This window comes from Mesoplodon densirostris, chromosome 18 (genome assembly GCF_025265405.1).
Source record: "Mesoplodon densirostris isolate mMesDen1 chromosome 18, mMesDen1 primary haplotype, whole genome shotgun sequence".
Classification (NCBI taxonomy): Eukaryota; Metazoa; Chordata; class Mammalia; order Artiodactyla; family Ziphiidae; genus Mesoplodon; species Mesoplodon densirostris.
Window position 1 is genome coordinate 23,808,840 of NC_082678.1, and position 26,963 is coordinate 23,835,802.

At 39.9% G+C, this 26,963-nt stretch overlaps 1 protein-coding gene across 3 annotated transcripts in view; it reads left to right on the plus strand.

Moving 5' to 3' along the window:
- ABCA5 (ATP binding cassette subfamily A member 5) overlaps positions 1-10,004 on the plus strand; it is a 63,700-nt gene extending 53,696 nt beyond the window's left edge. For all 3 annotated transcript variants that reach the window (XM_060082414.1, XM_060082413.1, XM_060082415.1), the window contains 11 exons: positions 2,323-2,449; positions 2,757-2,874; positions 2,976-3,067; positions 3,855-4,030; positions 4,401-4,476; positions 5,061-5,155; positions 5,878-5,997; positions 7,090-7,239; positions 7,629-7,708; positions 8,987-9,042; positions 9,566-10,004. In XM_060082414.1, the coding sequence (XP_059938397.1) occupies positions 2,323-2,449; positions 2,757-2,874; positions 2,976-3,067; positions 3,855-4,030; positions 4,401-4,476; positions 5,061-5,155; positions 5,878-5,997; positions 7,090-7,239; positions 7,629-7,708; positions 8,987-9,042; positions 9,566-9,673 (1,198 nt within the window). In that variant the 3' untranslated portion in view covers positions 9,674-10,004. The remainder of the gene's footprint in view (positions 1-2,322; positions 2,450-2,756; positions 2,875-2,975; positions 3,068-3,854; positions 4,031-4,400; positions 4,477-5,060; positions 5,156-5,877; positions 5,998-7,089; positions 7,240-7,628; positions 7,709-8,986; positions 9,043-9,565) is intronic.
- The last annotated feature ends 16,959 nt before the right edge of the window (positions 10,005-26,963 follow it).

Sequence of the window (26,963 nt, forward strand, 5' to 3'; positions counted from 1 at the left end):
TGAGGGTTGTCTTTTTGTCTTGTTTATGGTTTCCTTTGCTGTGCAAAGCTTTTAAGTTTCATTAGGTCCCATTTGTTTATTTTTGTTTTTATTTCCCTTTCTCTAGGAGGTGGGTCAAAAAGGATCTTGCTGTGATTTATGTCATAGAGTGTTCTGCCTATGTTTTCCTCTAAGAGTTTGATAGTGTCTGGCCTTACATTTAGGTCTTTAATCCATTTTGAGTTTATTTTTGTGTGTGATGTTAGGGAGTGTTCTAATTTCATTCTTTTACGTGTAGCTGTCCAGTTTTTCTAGCACCACTTATTGAAGAGGCTGTCTTTTCTCCATTGTGTATGGGCAGAACACTCCCAAACTCGTTCTACGAGGCCACCATCACCTTAATACCAAAACCAGACAAAGATGTCACAAAAAAAGAAAACTACAGACCAATATCACTGATGAACATAGATGCAAAAATCCTCAACAAAGTTACTAGCAAACAGGATCCGACAGCACATTAAAAGGATCATACACCATGATCAAGTGGGGTTTATCCCAGGAATGCAAGGATTCTTCAATATATGCAATTCAATCAATGTGATACACCATATTAACAAATTGAAGGAGAAAAACATGATCATCTCAATAGATGCAGAGAAAGCTTTTGACAAAATTCAACACCCATTTATGATAAAAACCCTCCAGAAAGTAGGCATAGAGGGAACTTACCTCAAGATAATAAAGGCCATATATGACAAACCCACAGCCAACATCGTCCTCAATGGTGAAAAACTAAAACCATTTCCACTAAGATCAGGAGCAAGACAAGGTTGCCCACTCTCACCACTATTATTCAACATAGTTTTGGAAGTTTTAGCCACAGCAATCAGAGAAGAAAAAGAAATAAAAGGAATCCAAAACGGAAAAGAAGTTAAACTGTCACTCTTTGCAGATGACATGATACTATACATAGAGAATCCTAAAGACGCTACCAGAAAACTACTAGAGCTAATCAATGAATTTGGTAAAGTAGCAGGATGCAAAAGTAATGCACAGAAATCTCTTGCATTCCTATACACTAATGATGAAAAATCTGAAAGTGAAATTAAGAAAACACTCTCGTTTACCATTGCAACAAAAGGAATAAAATACCTAGGAATAAACCTACCTAAGGAGACAAAAGACCTGTATGCAGAAAATTATAAGACACTGATGAAAGAAATTAAAGATGATACAAACAGATGGAGAGATATACCATGTTCTTGGATTGGAAGAATCAACATTGTGAAAATGACTATACTACTCAAAGCAATCTACAGATTCAATGCAATCCCTATCAAACTACCACTGGCATCTTTCACAGAGCTAGAACAAAAAATTTCACAATTTGTATGGACACACAAAAGACCCCGAATAGCCAAAGCAATCTTGAGAAAGAAAAACAGAGCTGGAGGAATCAGTCTCCCGGAGTTCAGACTATACTACAAAGCTACAGTAATCAAGACAGTATGGTACTGGCACAGAAACAGAAATATAGATCAATGGAACAGGATAGAAAGCCCAGAGATAAACCCACGGACATATGGTCACCTTATCTTTGATAAAGGAGGCAAGAATATACAATGGAGAAAAGACAGACTCTTTCCTTTTATAGCCAGAAAGCTTCCACCTCCAGTTTGTCACCTCCTTTCTCATGTCCCTTTCACTCCCTAACTCCTGCCATCTGGCTCCTGCCCTCACTTCTTGACTGCTCCTGTTTGCAGTAAGGTAACTAATGGCTCCTCTCTGTCTGGTAAAGTAGGCTCACCCTCTTTAATTGATCTACAGCCTTAAATGTGACTAACTTCTTTCCTTAAACTTTTCTCCTTTCTTTCTTTTTTTTTTTCCCATAATGTCAACTTCTATTTGCCTCTTTACCTCTCTTAATAGTACTTCAGAATTTCCTTTGGAAGCACTCTTTCCTCTGCCCACCTTTATGGTGTTGCTACGGATGCTGACTTCAGCCTCTCTGTCCACGCTGCCTGGGTCATCTCATGTACACCCAAGACATAAATTCTTTGAGAGCAGGGTCTGTGTTGGTTTTTTTTAAATCTCTTTTATCTTTCTGTGAACTAGTGCTTGACACATACTGGTTATAAATAATTGTTGAATAAATGAATGAATTTAGATAATATCATCCAAATGATGTCAGTGAGTGAAAAATAGCTCTGTAATTTCTACCTTTAAGAGATAACTGATCTCCGACAACAGATCTCATGTTGCTATATTTTTTTCAGTCTTTTCTCTATGTAGTGCTTCAATTTCTTACCATTTAATTATTTGAAAATCTATTTATACTTTCAGGACCCTTACAACAAAGTCCAAAAGTAAGAAGTTTCCAGAACCACCAAACAATGAGGATGAAGATGAAGATGTCAGAGCTGAAAGGGTGAAGGTCAAAGAATTGCTGAGCTGCCAGCGCCACGAGGAGGTAACTCAAGTCTCTCTTGCTGAGCCACGTGTGGTGAGCAGTGAGCAGCCCCTCTGCACACGGTTAGCCTCGAAAATTGTCCCCTTATATGAATTGATCTCCAAGAAGTCTGTCTTTGAAAAAATATGTTTGTCCACTTTCTTTTGAACAAGCCATTATTCCCGTCATAAATGGATAGTTATCTATGCAGTACCCCTTATTAGCAAATATAGTTCTTACGATATGGCCATGAGCTGTGTACGGCCTGTCATTGAATGATGGATATCTGAGTTATAACTCTTTTTTTAAATCCTATTTCCCTTATTAGAAGCCAGCCATTATGGTCAACAATTTGCATAAAGAATATGAAGAAAAGAAAGATTTTCTTCCTACAAGAAAATTAAAGAAAGTGGCAAATAAATATGTCTCCTTCTGTGTGAAAAAAGGCTGGTATTTAAGTATTTTTTCTTGAATAACTTTTCTGGAAGAGTAATTTTCATTTTTTAGTTTGATTTACATATGACAATTTTTCTTTTAATTCCTTTAGGAGAGATCTTGGGACTATTGGGTCCAAATGGTGCAGGCAAAAGTACGATTATTAATATTCTGGTTGGTGATATAGAACCAACTTCAGGCCAGGTATGGTATAATGGTGTGGGATATATTGAATATGATTTATATGTTTAATTAAAATAAATTTCTTAGTGACAAATGGGATTTTGATGCTCAAATTTCATGTTTTTAGTATTAATTTTTTAAGATAGCTTGATCAAATTATGATCTTTTTGGTTATCTGTGAGAATAATGTACATAGTCAAATTTGCATGCACACATGCAGAACACACACATGTACAGTATTTCTGCTTTTATGCTGATTACAAGCATGGGTGATTTGTCCACTGACTTAATAGGAGCCCGTTGTATTAACTTCAGGAAATAGAGGAGCTAATCTTGACCTTGCCGTCAGCTAGCCTTTGATTACAGGAACCTGCTTCCCTCATACCAGCCACGCTGGTTCATTGCTTTGCTGGAAAATGCCAGGCACACTTTACTCTTTTCCTTTTACCTTAGGTATTCCTTATGTTGGCTATTCCTTACCCCAGAGAAAACCAGATGATCAAATTCACTTGTTCCCTTGGCTCAAAAATCACCTTTCCGTGGGGCCCCCTGATCCTCCTGGTTAAAATGGACCTTGTCTTCCCACCCAACCCGGCATCCCTGGCCACCTTTTCTGGCCATGTCACTCATCTCTGACACAGCCATGTGTGTCGTTTCTTCATCAGAAAGGGGTGAGAATCTGACCTGCTGTGACCCTGACTTTAGGAAGTCAGGAGCTTGGAAGGAGTTTGAATTAACCCACTTGCCACTTCCTTTACGATGTAAGTTAAGCAAAAATAGTCATTACACTTGGTTTATATTTCTGCAGGTATTTCTAGGAGACTATTCTTCAGACCCAGCTGGAGATGATGATTCCGTAAAGTGTATGGGCTACTGTCCTCAGATAAACCCACTGTGGCCAGAGATTACATTACAGGAACATTTTGAAATTTATGGAGCTGTGAAAGGAATGAGTGCCAGTGACATGAAAGAGGTCATAATTCGGTAAGATAGTTGTCTTTAGAACCCTTTTGTTACCTGGAGAAAGGTTTACATGCCACGGCTTTAAAATTTCATAACAGGCCTTTCCGTGGATCATAATTTTCATAGAAGAAGATCATTAATTTTTCATATATTCTTTACCAAATGATGACAGCCATGAAAATGAAACATTTTTATTTATAAATACAGAATGAATGTACCTATAAATGTCATGAAACATATTTTAAAGTGAACCTTTTAATCAAGATATTAATTTATTTAAAGTGAGCTTCAACAGAGTAATTGTTCTAGGAAAAAAACAGTGTCAGTGATCACTTTATATTTGTATTTATGTGCATCATGGTACACTCATTTTGTATTGTGTACTTTGCAGAATAACAAATGCACTTGATTTAAAAGAACATCTCCAGAAAACGGTAAAGAAACTACCTGCAGGAATCAAGCGAAAGGTACTTTTGTTAAACGACAAGTGTGTCTTTAGTCTGGTGCCTGGTAGAGTTTCTTTTTTCTTTTCTTTTTTCAGATTCTATTTTTTTTTTAACATCTGTTTTGGAGTATAATTACTTTACATTGTTGTGTTAGTTGCGGCTGTATAACAAAGTGAATCAACTATTCGTATACATATATCGCCATATCCCCTCCCTCTTGCGTCTCCCTCCCACCTTCCTTATCCCACCCCTCTAGGTGGTCACAAAGCACCGAGCTGATCTCCCTGTGCTATGTACAGCTGCTTCCCACTAGCTATCTGTTTTACTTTTGGTAGTGATATATGTCCATGCCACTCTCTCACTTCGTCCCAGCTTACCCTTCCCCCTCCCCCGTCCTCAAGTCCATTCTCTACGTCTGCATCTTTATTCCTGTCCTGCCCCTATGTTCTTCAGAACCTTTTTTTTTTTTTAGATTCCATATATATGTGTTAGCATACGATATTTGTTTTTCTCTTTCTGACTTACTTCACTCTGTATGACAGACTCTAGGTCCACCTGATAGAGTTTCTTATAGCCTCCCCACGCTCCGTTTTCTTTCCGTCCAGCTGTGTTTTGCTCTGAGTATGCTGGGGAACCCTCCCGTTATTCTGCTAGACGAACCATCCACAGGTATGGACCCTAAAGCCAAACAGCACATGTGGTAAGTATGACGTCAGGGACACTTGAGACCCATTGTGCTGTAGCAGCATCATGGGTGGTTTTGTGTTAGTTACATACACGTATCAATTAAACATCCTGCACAAAAGGAGAAATCGTAATTAAAAATTTCTCGAGATCCCCTTAAACTTTTTAAACCTGATCATATTTTTCATCAGCTGTTAACAGTATATTATATATGCCAGGACAAAAATGAGAGTACTGTTGTCTGAATAGTTTTTTAAAGGTTTTTTCCTGTATAAAGTAACATATGTAAGTAAACATCTCATAACAGTATTGTCCTAAATGTCCATTGGAACTCTCTTTCCAGGCACTCATCATTGTTTGACCAACTCTTTGAGCCTAGATTTCCATGTCTATAAAATGTGAGGTTTGGTTCAGACGCATGTTAAGGTTTCCCTATGATTCTGTGGCTATTTTTGTTATAACATGAAAAGCCATCGGTTTCTGTAATCGGTTGGTTAGCATACTTTTAACCCATGGAAATGCTTGAAATTGTGAACTTTCTTTCCATTTGACAAGCTTTCAAAAATAAGGTAAAATGAGTTGGGATAGAAGAATCACAGTTGGGCAGAATATACTAATTATAGCAATGATATTTGATAAATTTAAATTAACCAAAAAGTTGGATTTTTAAAACTCAGGTATTTTCATGAAAGTTCAGGTGCCACCTTTCCTTCTTTTCATTTTATTTATATTTTGTAGGAGAGCAATTAGAGCTGCGTTTAACAACAAAACGCGGGCAGCTATCCTGGCCACTCATTGCATGGAGGAGGTGGAGGCTGTCTGTGACCGAGTGGCTATCCTGGTGTCTGGGCAGTTAAGGTGGCTGTTTGCCGCGGAGAGGGGAGGGGCGCAGGGCGGGGCACGCGTCTGGATTTTGAACGCCGTCATTTCAGAAACTTATAATAATACACATTAGCTTAAATGTTAAAAAATGCTCCCTTGTTTTATCAGCTTTCTGTAGAATCACTTGGAAATATGTTACTTTTTCCCAAAAATTGGCCAGCCACTCTGCATTTGGAATTGGCTTAATTATTCAACAACTGAGAGTGTTATTTTCAGGCATGATATTTGCTATTTTAAAAAATTGGTAGGCATTGTATGGGATTGTAACCCAGCGTATAAAATAAATATACGAGTTCATACTCATATAGGTAAGCGATGGAGTAAGTAAATAAATGTGGGAGTAGAGACACATCTCTTTACAGAAAGATGCCACATTGTGTAGTATCTCCCAAGCATCGCCTGGACTTAGCCAGTCTGTATTCTAAAGTATGGGAAGGGGTGGATAGTAACTTTACAGCAGAGAAATGGGACAAATACCACCCTAACCAGGCAGGGCCACGTGGTCATCACATGCCCCCTGAGACGTGATGAGAAAGTACTTCAGCTCTGTGTTCTTTGCTCCAAAAACCCACACCCCAGTCTAATCATGAGAAAAACATCAGACTACCCCAAATTGAGGGACATTCTACAAAAACAGTTCTCAAAACTGTCCAAGTCATGACCAAGACCAAGAAGGATAGAATAAGAAAGTGTCCCCGAGCAGTGGAGACTGAGGAGGCGTGGCCACACAGCACAGTGGGATCCTGGGTGGACCCTGGGGCAGAAGGAGGACATTAGTGGAGAAACCGGTGAAGTCCAAGTAAAGGCAGTAAACTCAGTAATAATATACCGGTGTCGGTTTCTTAATTTTGACAAATGTGTCATGGTAATACAAGATGACAGTATTAGGGAAACAAATTGGGGGAGGGATATATGAAGACTTGTATTATCTCTTATATTTGCAACTTTTATATAAATTGACAAGTCTGCCAATGTAGGAATTTTATTTAAATCATTCTTAAGTGAGAAATTATCTTCAAAACTGTCAGGTTATCTTATATCTGTACTTCCTTTTAAAAATTACTACAGGTGTATTGGGACCGTCCAACATCTAAAGAGTAAATTTGGAAAAGGATACTTTTTGGAAATCAAATTAAAGGACTGGATAGAAAATCTAGAAGTAGACCGTCTTCAAAGAGAAATTCAGCGTATTTTCCCAAATGCAAGCCGTCAGGAGAGGTAAAGGTTTAAAAATTTTAGTTACATTTCTTTGTACAGCAATAATCGTAAAAATTGGTTATTGTATTAAGGATTAATGAAAAATGTAGTATAACCAATATTGGACTAATGTACTTTGATGAATGGAGTTTTATGAAGCTGACTTATTTTTAATGTTAGATCTTTCAACATGTAATAGTATTTAAAGTTTTCAAAGTTCTTTTCCAGGAGTAATGAGAGAGTTATTTTATTGTGCATGGAAATATTTTAAGATTTCAAATAAGTTTTATCTAAATAAGTATCAAAATAAGTTATTGGAGTTTTATTTTGAACTTTCAAAATGTTGAACTTTAGCTTCAGAATGCATAGTAGTTATTTTGAATTTACCTGTATTTTATCTTTGCTTTCAGTTTTTCTTCTATTTTGGCTTATAAAATTCCTAAGGAAGATGTTCAGTCCCTTTCACAATCTTTTTCTAAGCTGGAAGAAGGTAAGTAATATTTGAAAAACATTGTGAGGTGGCTTTCGAATTATTAAAGAATTTTATTTAAAAGTTTAGAAGTTGGGACTCAAGTTTACTGTAGAAACTATGGTAAGTAGGAAGATGACCTTTTACTAATTTAATGTAAACTGTAGGTAAATACTCACACGCTAGGGATTTTGTAGATTAACTGTATAGTAGTGTAAACCTTTCACTCTGGACATCACTGTGGTTTTTCACGTTGCATCTCTGAGAAAGTTCATCTTAATTAGCCCTCACTAGTCCAGTCCAGAAGTGGGAGCACTGAATTTCGTGAATCCTTACTTCGTATTAGACCAGAGCGGTAGCAGTAGTAGCAAGACACCAGTGGCAGGCAGAGAAGGGAGAGGAGAATTCATAGTGCAAGAGGGTAGGCATTTCTAAATCTAAACCTTAAAGAAGTTTATTGGATCTTGGCATTTTAAAAATAAATGGTCGGTGGGATAAAGATACCTCACCAGCAGAGAGAGGCAGTCTCCTGGATGGGGCACGTATTCATGCACAGGTTATTTTACGGCATTTGTAAACTATGAAACTTCCTGGTGCTTTCTTTTTAAAAGAAAAAAAAAGTGTTACTTCATTAAATATACTTTTTTTTTGGTTTTTGACTGCGCCTCGCGGCTTGTGGGATCTTAGTTCCCCGACCAGGGATTGAACCCGTGCCCTCCACAGTGAGAGCACAGAGTCCTGACCACTGGACCACCAGGGAATTCCCTCCTAGTGTTTTCTTTATGATTAAAGAGAACATTTGAAGTAATTAGGGAGAATTAAAGGAATGAATAGAAAACCAGAAATTTGATATTGGGACAGAATACAAAGGGACCTAAAATAAATACAGAAAAGCATATGGACGCGTGGCCAACAATATCCAGAATCTAGTGCAAGAAGTCCAGAATGGACTGTACTGGAACTGGGGGATGGGAGAGAGAGAGCAGGAGCAACAGAAACATGAAAACAGGAGTCATGAGGAAGAAGGAAAAAGGAGGGGAAAGAGGGGCTGCTTGGAAAAGGTGAATAAGGCAAGTCCGTCCCATGAAATATGGGCCGTAGAGAATTGGGCAGCTGGGAGAGAAAGGAAGCAGATAGAGGAAAGTGACCTGTATTGGCAGCTTTAAATTGAAATGAGTTGATTATAGAGATTAAAACAACAACAACAACAAAAAACAGATTGTTAGCCACTCAGTAGTTATTGCCATTTTATTACTTAAAAATATTAATAAGTGAAATATTATTTTTATATGTTAACAGCGAAACATACTTTTGCCATTGAAGAATACAGCTTTTCTCAAGCGACATTGGAACAGGTACTATAAAGTTAAATTTAAAAAGTTCTTCTGTAGAAGAAGGTGTCCAGTATCTAATTGTTTAGGTATATATTGGACAGGGAAGGAGATTGTGAGCCAGAGACCAATCGCTATAGAATATTCCTAAACTTTGTAAATTTTAAACAACTTGAGGTTCTCCATCTGCTTATTTTGAATAGCTCAGTATTTTTTCTTCAGTTTGAAGAAAATGAGTCATGATGGGTGGTATTTCAAATTAGCACATCTGAAATTACATTGCTTAAATATTTATAATTTTTTATGATGCTACTTTAATATATTAATCAAAAAACAAATAATCTATTAATCCTCTAAAGTAACATTCATCTTTTTGTGGGATTAGTGGAGATTATTCTGTTTAAATAATATTAATGGCAGTATATCTCTTGATACTTGAATCGTTAATGTAATTAGGTATTGCCTTATGCCATTGCTGATTTAGTTTAAATTTTTGTAAGATAATTGCACAAAAGAATATTGTATTCATTAATTTATTTTCATTTAGGTTTTTGTAGAACTCATTAAAGAACAAGAGGAAGAAGACAACACTTGTGGTACTCCGAACAGCACACTTTGGTGGGAAAGAGCACAGGAAGACAGAGTAGTATTTTGAATTTGTGTTGCTCAGTCTCTTACTGCCTTCTTTCTTTTTCACTTTATTTTAACTTTGGTTTAAACGTTTATTGCTTGAACGGTAATTGGAGAACCATGAAAGCACGTGGGATTTTCCTGACTTCGTTAATTGAAATGCTGTTGGTTGTGTGTTTTGCTTTTCTTCAAATAAAACTTGTGTATAATGCATTGAAACTGCACGTTTGTATCTGAAGTATACTGCACTGTAGTCTGTATGTGAAGTTGAATATGTACTTTTTCACTTTTCAGAAACAGTGCTTGTGATTTTATGATTTGAAGCAATAGTGATAGAATCATTTTATTTTGAACAGTTATCTTTTAAGTTTATACCATCTTGTTACATAAGTATGTAATACCCCAATCTAAATAAAAAACGAATACATAAATAACACATAGAACAGAGACATAAAGCAAAAGTTTGCTTCTCCTTTTTAATTTCTAAAAGAAACTGAATGGAAGTTGGCGTCCTAAAAACCTGAACGCTGGACAGTCTCAGTGCACATAGAGGTCTGCAGGAAGTGACATTCACTGGGTGGCACTCATCAGCCAGAATAACTGAAACGAGACCTTGTTCTGTTAGATGATTTTAGACATAAGTAACTCAGGTACAGTGCTCTTGTTACAGTTCTTTTGCTTACGGTAAAATTCAGAGGTGTTTCCATTATTGTGGAAGACTATGTGTAGAATCTTATTATGTAATAGTCTGATTTTTGACTGTTTGTGGCTAGAATGACAGACATCTGTAGAGCTACAAGAATTAAGCCATACCTTCTCCTCCACCCCTCGTGGAAGATAGAAATTTTTTTGTCATCTTCCTTCCAAAGGACACATCTTCTTTTATTCTAGAAATAAACTATATTATTTGAATATCTCTCTCCTTTATAGAGTTTTAACTATATCACTATGTAGATTTATTTAGTTACTCATCTCAGATTCACTTTGGAACGTGGTGGAATGTAAATAAGCTTTTGGGCCTTAAATTAAGGATAAGTAAACTATACATAATTCCCTTTAATAAGAAACCAGAATTTCACTCTCTGACAGAGTTGAAGTAAGATTATGGTCAAGATAGTCTTAGAAATATTTCCTTGTAGATCCCACGTGTGGACTATAGGTATAATATAATATAAATCCTACTAGTGGACATTATATTTCAACCAGATGAATGAAAGTTATTAACTTTGTGAAAACAAATATATTAGGGGTGTGTTTATTGCTTTACAAAGAGTCTTAAAGAACAGCAGCCACAGCAGAAAGATTTGGTACTGAGCTACTCTAAAGATCCAAACCCTTTAATGAAGCTGTTAACTAATGTAGGTGAAACTTAAGTTTTCGCCGTCCCGTGTAATAAGACAGCTGTGCTTTTAGGCTCTAGCAGCTGATGTACAATAGTGTACCTTTCTCAGCCTCCGTATAAGGTACATGACTGATATCTTCCTCTGTTGCTTTGGCCACATTGCTAACAGTGCAGGTACGTTACCTGCCGTCTCAGAGGTCTGTCTTCTAACTAATCTGAGCTGTTTTACAGCCTCTGGTTGGATTCCACAACCTGCAGCAAAGTTACTTCCCCTCGTAGGATTCAGTTGGCCTAGTACGTTTAATCTTTTATTATCAAGGCACTTGCCTCATGATACCTACCTTTTGGTTCTTCAACTGAGAATCTCTCTTTTCCATCTTTAGTAAAAGTTGTAACTTTTAAACTATAGTACTACACGATGAAGACAAGGAAACCTTGGAAAGAAAATCTTTACCTTTGTAGATAAATTAGTAAATAGCGCATTGTATATTCTAAGCAAGTCATTGCTAACCAGTGCCGTAAAGAGATATCTTTTAGTATCTAATATTCATGTAAATACCCAGGGTTTCTCTTTGGAGGGGGGTGTTTTTGTAACTCTGCTGACCAATCATAATCACGTTTCCTATCTATTAAGTTCATTCAGTTACTTCACTATTATTGTGCTCTTGTAAGCATTTTTTTTAAAAAAGGACTTTTAAAAAAGTTTTTACATACTTAGAGTGAATATATTTTGGTCATGAATTAAATTATTTTAATTTAATTAAAATTAAAATGTAGGAGTGTTCTGTTCCCATTTTTTCACAGTAAGAGAATTTTTTCTATTCAGAAGTATAATTTAACTACTATTTAGGAAAACAAGGGTAAGTGGGGTGGGAAGAAAAGGACACAGCAGGTCAAATATGAAATTTATCTTTATTGACAGTGTACAGTTCAAAATGTCTTAAATTATAATCTCAAAACTTTTTTCTGTACCAATACAAATAAATATAAATACATATATTAGGAAAAATTAGAAAAATCCGCATCACCTGCCTTCTATTTTCCACCCACAATCAAATCTTAAAAGTGAACACCCGGACTTCACGGAGTGACCGTGGTTCATGACTAATAAAGCAAACATCTGTCTGCAGCGTTAGGAACAAGGCCTGAAAAACACGATGATGAGCATCCTTTACATTTCTCTTTGTAAGCTCTTAATCTTTCTTCCAGTTTGTTCTCAGTAAAAGGCCGTGGGTTTTCTTTAAAGCCGTTTTTTCCTTTAAATTGGCCCAAACTATCTAAAACCAATATTTTTATCATAAAAATGTTTTTAGAGTAATTTTATTCAACAGACATCTTAGTGATCAAGTTTCAAGCAATGGCTCCTTTGGATAGAACAATAACTATCCACTTTGGCCATGTAAGATCTTACAGTCTAGTAGGAAGAGGTTAGATACTTATGTACTTTAATATAATATGACAAATGCTTTGCTAGTGGTAGTAACACTATTTTATAGGGGCACAATTCTATTTAGGGTAAGTGTTGTCATGCTTTTATGGTTCTGTTGGTCACACAACATTTTCTTCTAAATGTGCTCTGAATTTGAGGAAAAATCATGCGGTATTTTTATGTAACATAAATACACATTAATTTTTTTTAAATAGAAATGCTTATCCCTCATGTATTTTTAACATTCCTGACATTGATTTTTCATTTTCCTTCCTGAAAGAACATGTTACATAAAATCAAAGAATCAATTCTCAGGTGAATAATTTTTATATCAGCTATTCTTATAAGGGAAAAGTTTACTTATTTTTCATTCATAATGTGTTATATGTAAGTAATTCTCTATGCTGCCATTTAAGAAAAATAAATATGATTATGTTATTAGTAATAAGCTTTAAGAACTGAAAACTTAAGACAACCCTTCATTTTGTATGAAATGGATTCTTTGTTATTTAGTGTCGATAAATGAATAATGAGTGTCTCATATTAAAAATGAAGAAAAAACCTGGCACTAGAATTGTTAGTAATTTATTTTTAGTATCTGTCTGGTTTTTACAAGAATGTTCAAGGAGGAACATTGACAGTTACTTGTGTTTTAATTCACATTCATATTTTAATCTTAAACTAGATATTCTTGTAGATCTTTTTATCTCAAATCTATTTTGTGAAAATATAAAGCAATCATTTTTACTTACATTTTATTACATTTAACAGATTAAATTATTCCCAAATATTTAATACATATTTATCATTTTCCTTAGAATGTTTGAATAAATTGATTCTCTTAACACTTAGATAAGATTTTAAATTTAATGAACCAATTTTTCTCAAGCACCTAAAGCAGCTCTTGCAAATCTAATTCATCAGATTAAGCAACTTAATAATTTTAAGCACCTTAAAAATAGCATACACAAAACTACGTCATTAGAAAGCTTGCTACCACACTTGCATAAATACAGAATTCCAAAAAAATCAGTAATTTTTTTTATTGGAATATAATTGCTTTACAATGTTGTGTTAGTTTCTGCTGTACAAACATATGAATCAGCTATATGTATACATATATCCCCTCCCTCTGGGACCTCCCTCCCCCCTCCCCCCTTCCCACCCATCTAGGTCATCACAGAGCACCGAGCTGAGCTCCCTGTGCTCTACAGCAGGTTCCCACTAGCTATCTGTTTTACACATGGTAGTGCATATATGTCAATCCCAATCTCCCAGTTCATCCCATGTCTACACACAGACCTTCCCAGGGTCACAACAGTTGCCAATAAAAGGGCCATCTCGGGTCACCGAAGTTCACCTCTTGATAACTTGAGACTAAGAGGTGGGTGATGCTAGTGAGGTTGCCCAGGTAAAGACTGGAACTGCTCAAGGGCGTAATTACAGTAAATGCTAACATAAGCATAAAACCTGGATCTACCCTCAAAGAGTAAGCTGGCAACTGTTAAGGTGACTGCTTTTTTATGCTCAAGCTTTGACTTTTTGAGCTTCTAGCTGTGACTTAACAGTTTCAGGTTTTTGCAACCCAGTGCTTTTTTCTAAGACAAGATATCACTTAAGTTTTATTGTCAGGTTGCATCTAAATTCATGGTAATAGGATTTTCCAAGTTCTGTGTTGTAACTATAGTGTAACCTTCTTAGTTGAAGACTGGCTAAATGAATCCCTCACTTGGATTGCAGTTTTATTTCCCTTTTTATTTGTAATTCTTCTATGTCTCATTAACCACAATACTGTAGTCATTTTATTAACAGTGTGTATCATTATTGTTCTGCATCACATTATCTAATTCTTATTGTAGGAAAAGATATTGAATGCTAGTTCTCTTGTTTATGTATTGGCTCGTAATTTCTTTGGCCACATTATACTGTTGACATTATTAAAGTAATTATTATGTAATTGATACTTGTTTTCCATTGACTACATCCAAACACGTCAAAAGTATGTGAAATCAAGTCTGTGACTGAATGAGATCACAAGTGTTCTTGGTCCAGCTTTACAAATTGATAAACCCTTAATTCTAATGTCAACTATATTTCTTAATTTTTAAAGGCATTTTGCTTTAATTTTTTAGTGTTTATAAATTTATTTATTTTTGGCTGTGTTGGGTCTCCGTTGCTGTGCACAGGCTTTCTCTAGTTGCGGCGAGCAGGGGCTACTCTTCGTTGCGGTGCGCGGGCTTCTCATTGCGGTGGCTTCTCTTGTTGCGGAGCACGGGCTCTAGGTGCGCGGGCTTCAGTAGTCGTGGCACGTGGGCTTAGTAATTGTGGCTCGCGGGCTCTAGAGCGTAGGCTCAGTAGTTGTGGCGCACGGGCTTAGTTGCTCCGCGGCATGTGGGATCTTCCCAGGGCTCAAACCCGTGTCCCCTGCACTGGCAGGCAGATTCTTAACCACTGCGCCACCAGGGAAGTCCCTGCTTTAATTTTTAATGAATAGGCAATATACACAACATGATTCAAAATTTAAAAGTAAAAAGTAAAGACTAAAAAAGTAAGTCATCCTTGCTCTTCTGCTCTTTAAGGTAAGAATAAATCTTCCTACAAACTAAAAAATGGGAGTTCTGGTCTTCAAATATATGCAAGTCTAGCTTTTATTTGGCTGGTTAAAGAAATACAACTTTAAAAGGGTGGTCGTAACCACTAAGTATGCATGCTTCAGAATTTACCTTCCCCAAACCAAGGCATTAGGTAGTCCTTGAGAACTGTGACAGTGTCCAAAATCTTTAAGGTTTAAACGAAGATTGCTCTTCGTATATCATTCATGTATTCACAAATATTTTATTGCATGCCTCTTTTGAATCAGCACTTACAAACACTGGGAATACATAGCTGAAATATAGAATCTCTGCCCTCACTGAATTTTCAATATAGCAGAATGAGACAATACTAAAAAATATATATGTATATAATGCATTAGATGCTGAAAAAAGAAGATAAGGAATGTTGGAGTGGAGTGGATGTTGCAGGTGAGTGACAGTAACATCACACTGAGACGGCGAGCTGGTGAGTGAGCAGTGTAGACAGAGGGACGGCATGTGCCAAGGCTCCAAGGCAGAGTGTGTGGCTTGTTTGAGAGCAGCAGGAGTTGTGAGGCTTGAGTGGACCGATCAAGCCGGGGGCACTAGTAAAAGATGGGCTCAGAGAGAGACCCCAGGGGCTGTGATGGACATTGTGTGGACTTTGTGTGCGACCAGACGTCACGGGAGGGTTTTGAGTAGAGGAGGGACATCATCTGATATATTTGGACAGGAGCAACTTAGCTGCTGTGTTGAACGTAAAAGGGATGCAGTGGTGGGGAGGGGAAGGGGGAGAAAGAAAGACATGGTAGGAGGCAACTACATCTGATTAGGCAAGAGGTTCAGATGAGTTGAGTCAGGAAGTGGTGAGAAATGGTTGTATTCTCAACGTTTTGAAGGTAGAGCTAGGATGGCACTGTGGGAAAGAGAGTCACCGGCCTCAAGTTTTTTTTTTTTTTTTTGTCTGAGCTACTGGAAGGGTGGAATTGTCCTCAGTTATTATCTCTTTGACCTCATGTTCTTTTAATGTCAGATGGGATGAAGAGCATGAAAGTTCAGGTTTAAGGATGTGGGGGAAAGATTGGGAATAAGTTTTAAAGTTTGAGATGCTCGTTAGATGTCTGAGTGGAGGTGTCCAGTAAGTAAAGGAAATAAACATCTGAAGCAGTGTTGGTTTCGGCACCGGCTCCTAAGCTGAGAATCACAGTGGCGTAAAAAGTGCAGGATGTCTTAGCAGTAGCAAAATGGATAACATTCAGGTACGATGCTAGAAGTCAAGGATCCCATCCTGAGAAAGGAAATTCCGAGAACACATTTGAGACCCAGTGTTCTCATGTCTGCAATGTTCTGGGCTTTCTGTCTGCAGTCCCTGAATTTATGATCAGAATAAACGCACTTGGGAGTTGGCATAACCTGCTTTGTCAGATGTCCCCTCAGGAGAAAATATCCCTCTTTGAGAACACCGATTTAGTGCATAGATTTGAGTTGAAAATAGATTCATTTACTCAAAGGTTTCCATGGCAAAGTTATCTCTAACACATTTCTGTGGTTTTTGCATACACAGGTAATGTTCCATATTCTGCTCGAGGGCGGTGGGTTCCTGGTTCTGGTCCACTCGGATTCAGGTAGAAGACACATCTTTTAAATTCTGATTTTTAAAATATAGATGTTATATCAGAGTTTGATAGAATCCGTCTGCAAACTTATTCTGAAGGTCTTTGTGTGCATATTGGAAGGCTTCTCTTAGTGCTGTTTTGAGTTAATCTTGGATTATCTTTTGGTTACTTTGTGACCTATCTTCTTGTTACATGTCAAGTTATTTATCTGCTCCTCTTAAGCCATTTCTTAATGAGGTTCCCAATTTGGGACTGTTCGTTTTGGGGGGGGTCACTATTTACAAGCCTTCATTATGAATATTAGAAGTGTGTGCCCGAGATAAACATAACTGTCTATACAGACCCACACGTCTGTATATCTTTGCTTACATCTTGAAGTTCAAGGTAAGAACCTTAAAAAAATCCTACTGGCTCTATTTGACTTACAGTCATTTAAATCAACACATATATTGTTACTGCAAGATGCAAACCCTAGGATCTTGGGCTTCCTGGATATTCTCATGCAGTAGGAGATACATAAGCCTATCCAGCAGACTACTGAGCAAATAAAATTGAGGACTGAATTGTATTAAAAAGCCACTGCAAGTTTCTCGGTCATTTTAGTGTAATTGAAAGTCAAAAGAAATTAGAATAACAGCTTACAGTTTAAATTCAAAGCTGAAGGAGAATGAATCTCACACTGGAAATGTGGCAATGCCAGGGAGTTTTTTATTCAAAAACGTTTTATCTCAAACTTCATAATTAAGGTCCTGTCTCTCCCCACCCACCTCCGCAGAGATGGTTAGAGGCACAGTTTCCGCACAGTTTGCAATCCTGCCAGGTGTGAAAGCAACACAGTACAGGTTGCAAGTGTCTCGTGAAGACAAGGCAAAATGGGAAGCCTCCGGCCACCAGATGGCAGCAGAGGGCTGTGCTGCAGGGGCCCCGTCCGCATCCAGAAAGGGGTGGATGGAGGCAGCGCGAGCCGTGGCCCAAGAAGAGTCCAAGTTGGAGCCAGCAAGTCAGCCTGGGAAGCCGGAGCCTAAACTCCACGGAGCAGAAGGGTCATCCTTGTGCTAGTTCATTTGGGAAATAGGAGACAAAAGGGTTCAGAATGTCAGAACAAAGAACAAGTGATGAGGAGCGAGCCAGAGAAGTCCCCGCAGGACAGCCAGAGGTTGGAAAGGACCGAAGCTGTGTGCAGCAAGCGCTTGAGGCTGGGTTTTCAATCATCAGTGTTAAATCTCTCCTTTGGTCCCTTTAAGGAGCCACCAAAAGTAAACCTTTCAGGGACTCTCGAAAAGGCAGGCAAGGAGCCCTCTGTTATCTCTCATCCCGGAAGTAGATGTTAGCGACAACCGGGATGGGCAGAGACGATGACACAGAACCTCCAGGAAACAGGTTCTCAGCGGGTCACTGGCAATAAAGATATAATCACAGTCTGATTTTTACTGCTTCAAATAGTAAAACTAGTGATACCCACACATTTGAGAAAATTCAGTTTATCTTTTTCCCATATAAATGAGGACTTAAGAATGTCCATGATAATTTTCAGGCGGGAGAAAGCATCAAGATGAGTCAAAAGTGTCATTTTATTGGAATATTTTAAAAGCAGACTCGAGGTATAACAACTAAGATTTAGAAAGAGTAATTGCTGACATTTATCAAGGATGCACTCTGTGCAGGGCGTTGTTGCATTGTTCTATGCACTTCTGTAGGCTCATGATTCCCTGCCAGACACATCAGAATCAGCTGGGGATTTGTTAGACGTGTGAATTCTCAGATCCTCCCCAGATCTACGGAATCAGAAACCCCAGGAATGGGATCCAGCCATCTGTGTTTTAACAAACCGTCCGGGTGATTCTGATGCGGCTCAAGTCTGAGAGCCACTGGTGTTGACTATCACATTTCATCCTTACATCAACCCCGAGAAAGAAGGACGTTTATTTTCACCTTCCACTTTACAGCTGGAAACTCTGAGGCCAGAGAAGTTAAGTGATTTACCCAGTGACCCTGAGCTCCTAAGTGGCTGAGCTGGGATTTGAACCCAGGCAGTGTGACTTCAGGGCTTATATTCTCCATCCCTTCCTTCCATAAAGTGACACTTAGCCCTGTCATGTCATCTGGCTTCTGTCTTGCGATACTTGCAGAATACTGAATTCACTAGTGGGAGCCCCACACGTGATAGGCAGACCTCTCGGGGTGTTCACACACTCCCACACACAGGTGGGGTGCACGTCGCCAACGGTGGCCAGTGGTGGCTGAAGTCCCACAATTTGTCTTGTCTTCCTGCCAAGTCAGCTGAAGATAATCAGTCAGCAGTGGTCGGTTGTGAAATGCACATTAGAATAAGAATCAGCATTAGCTAAAGCGGTGATTTTCAGACTTGAATGTATCCAAATTGCCTGCTTTGAGAAGATCCTGATTCAAGCAAAACCAGAGGGGTCTGGACAAAAGTTGTGAAAGGCCTGAAGAAGGAAACCGTTCTCTGGAGTTTTTAGCAACTTCCCCTGGGAGGCTCCTGAAAATTAACTGTACCTGACTTAAATGCTGTTTGGTTACCTCAATGATATATGACACATTTGTGAGGAATCCATAATCAGAAGATTCTTTTACCGTGGTAAAGAAGCCTTTTTTTTGGGTAAACCCCACATTTGTTTATTTATTTATTTTTGGCTGTGTTGGGTCTTCGTGTCTGTGCGAGGGCTTTCTCTAGTTGCGGCGAGCGGGTGCCACTCTTCATCACGGTGCGCGGGCCTCTCACTGTCGCGGCCTCTCTTGTTGCGGAGCACAAGCTCCAGGCGCACAGGCTCAGTAGTTGTGGCTCACGGGGCCAGTTGCTCTGCAGAATGTGGGATCTTCCCAGACCAGGGATCAAACCCGTGTCCCCTGCATTAACAGGCAGATTCTCAACCACTGCACCACCAGGGAAGCCCCAAGAAGTCTTACATCACTCTGAGGTGTTTGAGTGTCTGGAGTATAGTGAACGGCTCCCAGGCTGGACTGAAATTCAGTCACAAGCTTTGTAGTGGGTCAGTCTGTCAATGATTACATTCATTTTCTTTTGTTCTTAAATTCCTACATTGGGCCAGACACTAGCTTAGGAGCTGGGGAAACGGAGGTTAACGATACAGTCTTGACTTTACAGGGCTTAGAGTGTTTTGGGGAGTTACACAGAAGTAACTGGTGTATTCCTTATCCATTTTTGCATAACAAATCATCCCCAAATGTAGCATCTTAAAACAATGTACATTAATCAACTCACAGTTTCTCTAGGTCAGAAATCTGAGCATAGCTTGCTGTGTGCTTTTAAAATTAATGAGCAAACACGGAGAAAAAAAGGCAATTTGGAGGAAGCAGAGACTGTCGAAGGAAATACCAACTACGAAAGATACAATTCATACAGCATCGTGAAAAGAAACAGGATATTATAAAAGAGTCAGAGGGTGAGACTACATCAGGAACAATCGGATTTATCCCAGGAGTTCAACTTCAGAGAATCGTGAGAATTGCTAGAAAACAGAAATCGTAAAACTGTCCATCTACGCAGACTAACGTTTGGTTTAGAAAATTCTGAAGTTTTCCAATCAGAATAAACAAGAGAGCTCCGCAGAGCTCAAAACTAACGTGCAAAATGAACCCTGCTCCTCCAGGCAAGCAACAATTAACTAGAAAATGTTAAAAAATAGATCCTATCACGTTAATAACGGAAACTCTGTGCTACGTAGGAACGCATCTTGCAAATGACACGGAAGACTTTGAGGGCAAAACATGTGACTTTTCTTGAAAGACGTAAAAGTGACCCAAATACACGAGTTTCATCACGTTGCGGGGAGGGCGGGATTCACGGTGATACAGAAGTGAATTCTCTTAAACTTCAGCTGTGAGGGCCAACAGCCACTACCCCGTGACCTCTGGTTGACCCGCGAGCCGCCCTGCCCCTCCCCACCCTAGAGGGTGCCTTCTGCCCGCGGGCCCCGCCCGGCGGGACTCCCAAGGGTGCGGCCCTGCGAGCGAACAGAACGCGTGGTGTGTCGTTGAGGCCGTGAGGACGCGACTGAGGCCCCTGCGCAGGCCTGGAAGACTCTGGCGGCGGAGGCCCCGCCCCTTGCCCCTTTCCCGCCCCGCGCGTGCCCGCCCCGCGCTCTGGTGATTCTCGAATACTCCAGACCCTCGTCCAGCAAAAGGTTACGACTCCCCCCAGAGGCTCAGTGGCTGGCTGGCATGTTTCAGCAGTCAAGTGCTTTCTGCTGAGATTGGGCCTCTGACTGGGGGAGGACGGACGGGCCGATCGTCTCTGGACGTTTCCGTGAAGCCAAGACGGAGGGTGCTGAGCTGCCCCTCCCCCGGGGGCTTGGGTTTGCAGGGGAGACGGTAGATGCACCTGCCAGGAGCAAAGGGTCAGACCTCGGGCCCAGGACCCAGAGGGAGGAAGAAGGCTAAGGAGACGATTGAGAACAGAGAGCTGGGAAAGGGGGCCTCCTGCATGGTTGGTGGGGATGCAGACGGGTGCAGCCGCTGTGGACACCAGCGCAGAGGCCCTTAGAAACTAAAGACAGAGCCGCCATGTGATCGTGCAGTGCCACTCCCGGGCGTACCTCTGGAGAAGACTCTAATTCGAAAAGATGCGCGCACCCCAGTGTTCATGGCGCGTGGTGCTGTTTGCAGTAGCCAAGACGTGGAAGCCGCCTAAGTGTCCATCAACAGAGGACTGGATCAAGAAGGTGTGGTAGTCACCTGAATAGTCTCTGAGTGCTTCACCCTCTCTCTGTCCTTCACTTTCATGAGTGGTTATTAACTTGTGTGCACATCCCAAGAAATGTATTGATTACAGTTCAAATCATGTAAGGAAATGTTCAGGGTTGATAAACAGGGGTTATTTAATTCTGGGAACGTCCAGCATTTGTAGCTAAAAAAAATATATATATTCTGCCCATCAAGTCTAAACTATTAAGCTATTTAAACGAATGTTAGATATCGTTGTTTTTATTAGCATAATTTTCACAGTGGTAGCTAAGAGTGTGTGGGTTTGGAGTCCAGACACTGTTCTGGACTCACATATTGGCTCTGCCTTTATTTGAGCATCTGCAAATTACTTCGACTTTCAGTCTCACATTTTGAATCTGTGAACTGTGTACAAATATAGTACCAACTTCACAGCTTTGCTTTGAGGGTAAATAAAATAATTCATTTTAAACCCTTAGCATACCTTCTAGCACATAGGAATCAGTCAGTACAAAGAACCACTTAACTGAACTGCAGTGAAGTCTTCGGTAAAGTTTTCTCGTGTTAAATTACTCTGATTTCTGAGATCCTCACTTTCTTTCTCTGTTCAACGTCCTTTCTTTTGAATCTGCTCTTTCTTGTCGTGGCTGTTGACTTTTTAATCATTCAAAGTTAATATAGACTTACTCAGAACTGGGGGTTTTGTTTCTCCTTTTTTGAATCTGATCACTTTTTTGCATATGCCAGAAAGGTAGAGTAATAAACAAATACCACGTGACACACACTTAGGGACCAATCCACAGCTGCATCCTTCCTGTGGCACAACTGGACTAGAAGAAAGACCTGGGAAAAAGAACAACTTATCAAGTAAAAATGTGTTTGGCAGGCTTTTTGCACACAGACCATGGCCTGTTTTCAGAAGCCAAACTGAATGAAAACAGCTTTAAAAGAGGCAAACATTTGTGGAAAAGTCCTTGAAGGATTCTTAACTGTTCTTCTGGACAAAAAGAAACCAGTGAATCAAAGGTGCTTCTCAGTTCCTCACTCCTATTTTCCTGACAGTAACTCAAACTTGTTGTTTTTACCTTTTACTCTGTATAAGGTAATTAAGGCACAAAGGGCATAGCCAGTGCCAAGCATCTTGACGGACATTGTTATTATCTTGTTCTGATATTTCTAAATTATTCTGTATTTTATATTGTAGACCTAAGGAGTGATTTAATTTTTTAAACTCAGTAAAACAGTATTTTAGCATGATAGTAAAATGGAAGGTAGACTCAGAAGTGTGTGTAAATATAATTAATACTGTTGAGTGTCAGATTTACACTTCTCAGGTTGGCCGTCTGAGAATTTGCACAGTTTAACTTCTTGGGGATGTGTGTGCGTTAGGGCAAGTTGCTTCTCCCTGTGGGTTCTTTTTCATGAAGATGGGTGTTTTTCCTTAGACACTTTCTCACGTTAGAATTTAGAGATGACGGGTAAGATGGCGGAAGAGTAAGACGCGGAGATCACTGTCCTCCCCACGGATACACCAGAAATACAGCTACACGTGGAACAACTCCTACAGAACACCTACTGAACGCTGGCAGAAGACCCCAGACCTCCCAAAAGGCAAGAAACTCCCCACATACCTGGGTAGGGCAAAGCGGAGAGATTCCCGCACAGAGGATCGGTGCCGAGCGGCACTCACCAGCCCGAGAGGCTTGTCTGCTCGCCCCGGCGGCGCTGGAAGCTGAGACTCGGGCTTCGGTCAGAGCGCAGGGAGAGGACTGGGGCTGGCGGCGAGAACTCAGCCGGAAGGGGGCTAATGAGCCACAGCTAGCCGGCAGGGAGTCCGGGAAAACTCTGGAGCTGCCGAAGAGGCAAGAGACTTTTTCTTCCCTCTTGGTTTCCTGGTGCGCGAGGAGAGGGGATTAAGAGCGCTGCTTAAAGGGGCTCCACAGACGGGCGCGAGTCACGACTGAAAGCGCGGAGCCCAGTGACGGGCGTGGGACGCTGGGGCTGCTGCTGCCGCCGCCAAGAAGCCTGTGTGCGAGCGCAGGTCACTGTCCACACCGCCCTTCCGGGAGCCTGTGCAGCCCGCCACTGCCGGGGTCCCGGGATCCAGGGGCGGCTTCCCTGGGAGAACGCTCGGCGCGCCTCGGGCTGGTGCAACGTCACGCCGACCTCTGCCGCTGCAGGCTCGCCCCGCACTCCGTGCCCCTCCCTCCCGCCCGGCCTGAGTGAGCCAGAGTCCCCGAAGAGGCTGCTCCTTTAACCCTGTCCTGTCTGAGCGAAGAACAGACGCCCTCCGGCGACCTACACGCAGAGGCGGGGCCAAATCCAAAGCTGAGACCCAGGAGCTGTGAGAACAAAGAAGAGAAAGGGAAACCTCTCCCAGCAGCCTCAGAAGCAGCGGATTAAAGCTCCACAATCAACTTGATGTACCCTGCATCTGTGGAATACATGAATGGACAACAAATCATCCCAAATTGAGGAGCCAGGAGTCAGTGCTGTGCCTCTGAGGTGGGAGAGCCAACTTCAGGACACTGGTCCACAAGAGACCTCCCAGCTCCACATAATATCAAACGGCGAAAATCTTCCAGAGATCTCCATCTCAACACCAGCACCCAGCTTCACTCAACGACCAGCAAGCTACAGTGCTGGGCACCCTATGCCAAACAACTAGCAAGACAGGAACACAACGCCACCCATTAGCAGAGAGGTGGCCTAAAATCATAAAAAGTCCACAGACACCCCAAAACACACCACCAGACGTGGACCTGCCCACCAGAAAGACAAGATCCAGCCTCACCCACCAGAAGACAGACACTAGTCCCCTCCACCAGGAAGCCTACACAACCCACTAAACCAACCTTAGCCACTGGGGACAGACACCAAAAACAACGGGAACTACGAACCTGCAGCCTGCAAAAAGGAGACCCCAAACACAGTAACATAAGCAAAATGAGAAGACAGAAAAACACACAGCAGGAGAAGGAGCAAGATAAAAACCCACCAGACCTAACAAATGAAGAGGTAATAGGCAGTCTACCTGAAAAAGAATTCAGAATAATGATGGTAAAGATGATCCAAGATTCTATTTCCCAGATCCAAAATCTTGGAAATAGAATAGACAAAATGCAAGAAACAGTTAACAAGGACCTAGAAGAACTAAAGATGAATCAAGCATCAATTAAAAACACAATAAATGAAATAAAAAATACTCTAGATGGGATCAATAGCAGAATAACTGAGGCAGAAGAACGGATAAGTGAGGTGGAAGATAAAATAGTGGAAATAACTGCTGCAGAGCAAAATAAAGGAAAAAGAATGAAAAGAACAGAGGACAGTCTCAGAGACCTCTGGGACAACATTAAATGCACCAACATTCGAATTATAGGGGTTCCAGAAGAAGAAGAGAAAAAGAAAGGGACTGAGAAAATATTTGAAGAGATTATAGTTGAAAACTTCCCTAATATGGGAAAGGAAATAGTTAATCAAGTCCAGGAGGCACAGAGAGTCCCATACAGAATAAATCCAAGGAGAAATATGCCAAGACACATATTAATCAAACTGTCAAAAATTAAACACAAAGAAATCATATTAAAAGCAGCAAGGCAAAAACAACAAATAACATACAAGGGAATCCGCATCAGGATAACAGCTGATCTCTCAGCAGAAACTCTACAAGCCAGAAGGGAGTGGCAGGACATAATTAAAGTGATGAAGGAGAAAAACCTGCAACCAAGATTACTCTACCCAGCAAGGATCTCATTCAGATTTGATGGAGAAATTAAAACATTTACAGACAAGCAAAAGCTGAGAGAGTTCAGCACCACCAAACCAGCTTTACAACAAATGCTAAAGGAATTTCTCTAGGCAAGAAACACAGCAGAAGGAAAAGACCTACAATAACGTACCCAAAACAATTAAGAAAATGGGAATAGGAACATACGTATCAATAATTACCTTAAATGTAAATGGACTAAATGCTCCCACCAAAAGACACAGATTGGCTGAATGGATACAAAAACAAGACCCATATATATGCTGTCTACAAGAGACCCACTTCAGACCTAGAGACACATACAGACTGAAAGTAAGGGGATGGAAAAAGATATTCCATGCAAATGGAAACCAAAAGAAAGCTGGAGTAGCAATTCTCATATCAGACAAAATAGACTTTAAAATAAAGACTACTAGAAGAGACAAAGAAGGACACTACATAATGATCAAGGGATCGATCCAAGAAGAAGATATAACAATTGTAAATATTTATGCACCAAACGTAGGAGCACCTCAATAAATAAGGCAAATACTAACTGCCATAAAAGGGGAAATCGACAGTAACACAATCATAGTAGGGGACTTTAACACCCCACTTTCACCAATGGACAGATCATCCAAAATGAAAATAAATAAGGAAACACAAGCTTTAAATGATACATTAAACAAGATGGACTTAATTGATATTTATAGGACATTCCATCCAAAAACAACAGAATACACATTTTTCTCAAGTGCTCATGGAACATTCTCCAGGATAGATCATATCTTGGGTCACAAATCAAGCCTTGGTAAATTTAAGAAAATTAAAATTGTATCAAGTATCTTTTCCGACCACAATGCTATGAGACTAGATATCAATTACAGGAAAAGAGCTGTAAACAATACAAACACATGGAGGCTAAACAATACACTACTTAATAACAAAGTGATCACTGAAGAAATCAAAGGGGAAATTAAAAAATACCTAGAAACAAATGACAATGGAGACACGACGACCCAAAACCTATGGGATGCAGCAAAAGCAGTTCTAAGAGGGAAGTTTATAGCAATACAATTCCACCTTAAGAAACAGGAAATATCTCGAATAAACAACCTAACCTTGCACCTAAAGCAGTTAGAGAAAGAAGAGCAAAAACATCCCAAAGTTAGCAGAAGGAAAGAAATCATAAAAATCAGATCAGAAATAAATGAAAAAGAAATGAAGGAAACGATAACAAAGATCAATAAAACTAAAAGCTGGTTCTTTGAGAAGGTAAACAAAATTGATAAACCATTAGCCAGACTCATCAAGAGAAAAAGGGAGAAGACTCAAATCAATAGAATTAGAAATGAAAAAGGAGAAGTAACAACTGACACTGCAGAAATACAAAAGATCATGAGAGATTACTACAAGCAACTCTATGCCAATAAAATGGACAACCTGGAAGAAATGGACAAATTCTTAGAAATGCACAACCTGCCAAGACTGAATCAGGAAAATTAGAAAATATGAACAGACCAATCACAAGCACTGAAATTGAAACTGTGATAAAAAATCTTCCAACAAACAAAAGCCCAGGACCAGATGGCTTCACAGGTGAATTCTATCAAGCATTTAGAGAAGAGCTAACACCTATCCTTCTCAAACTCTTCCAAAATATAGCAGAGGGAGGAACACTCCCAAACTCATTCTACGAGGCCACCATCACCTTGATACCAAAACCAGACAAGGATGTCACAAAGAAAGAAAACTACAGGCCAATATCACTGATGAACATAGATGCAAAAATCCTCAACAAAATACTAGCAAACAGAATCCAACAGCACATTAAAAGGATCATACACCATGATCAAGTGGGGTTTATCCCAGGAATGCAAGGATTCTTCAATATACGCAAATC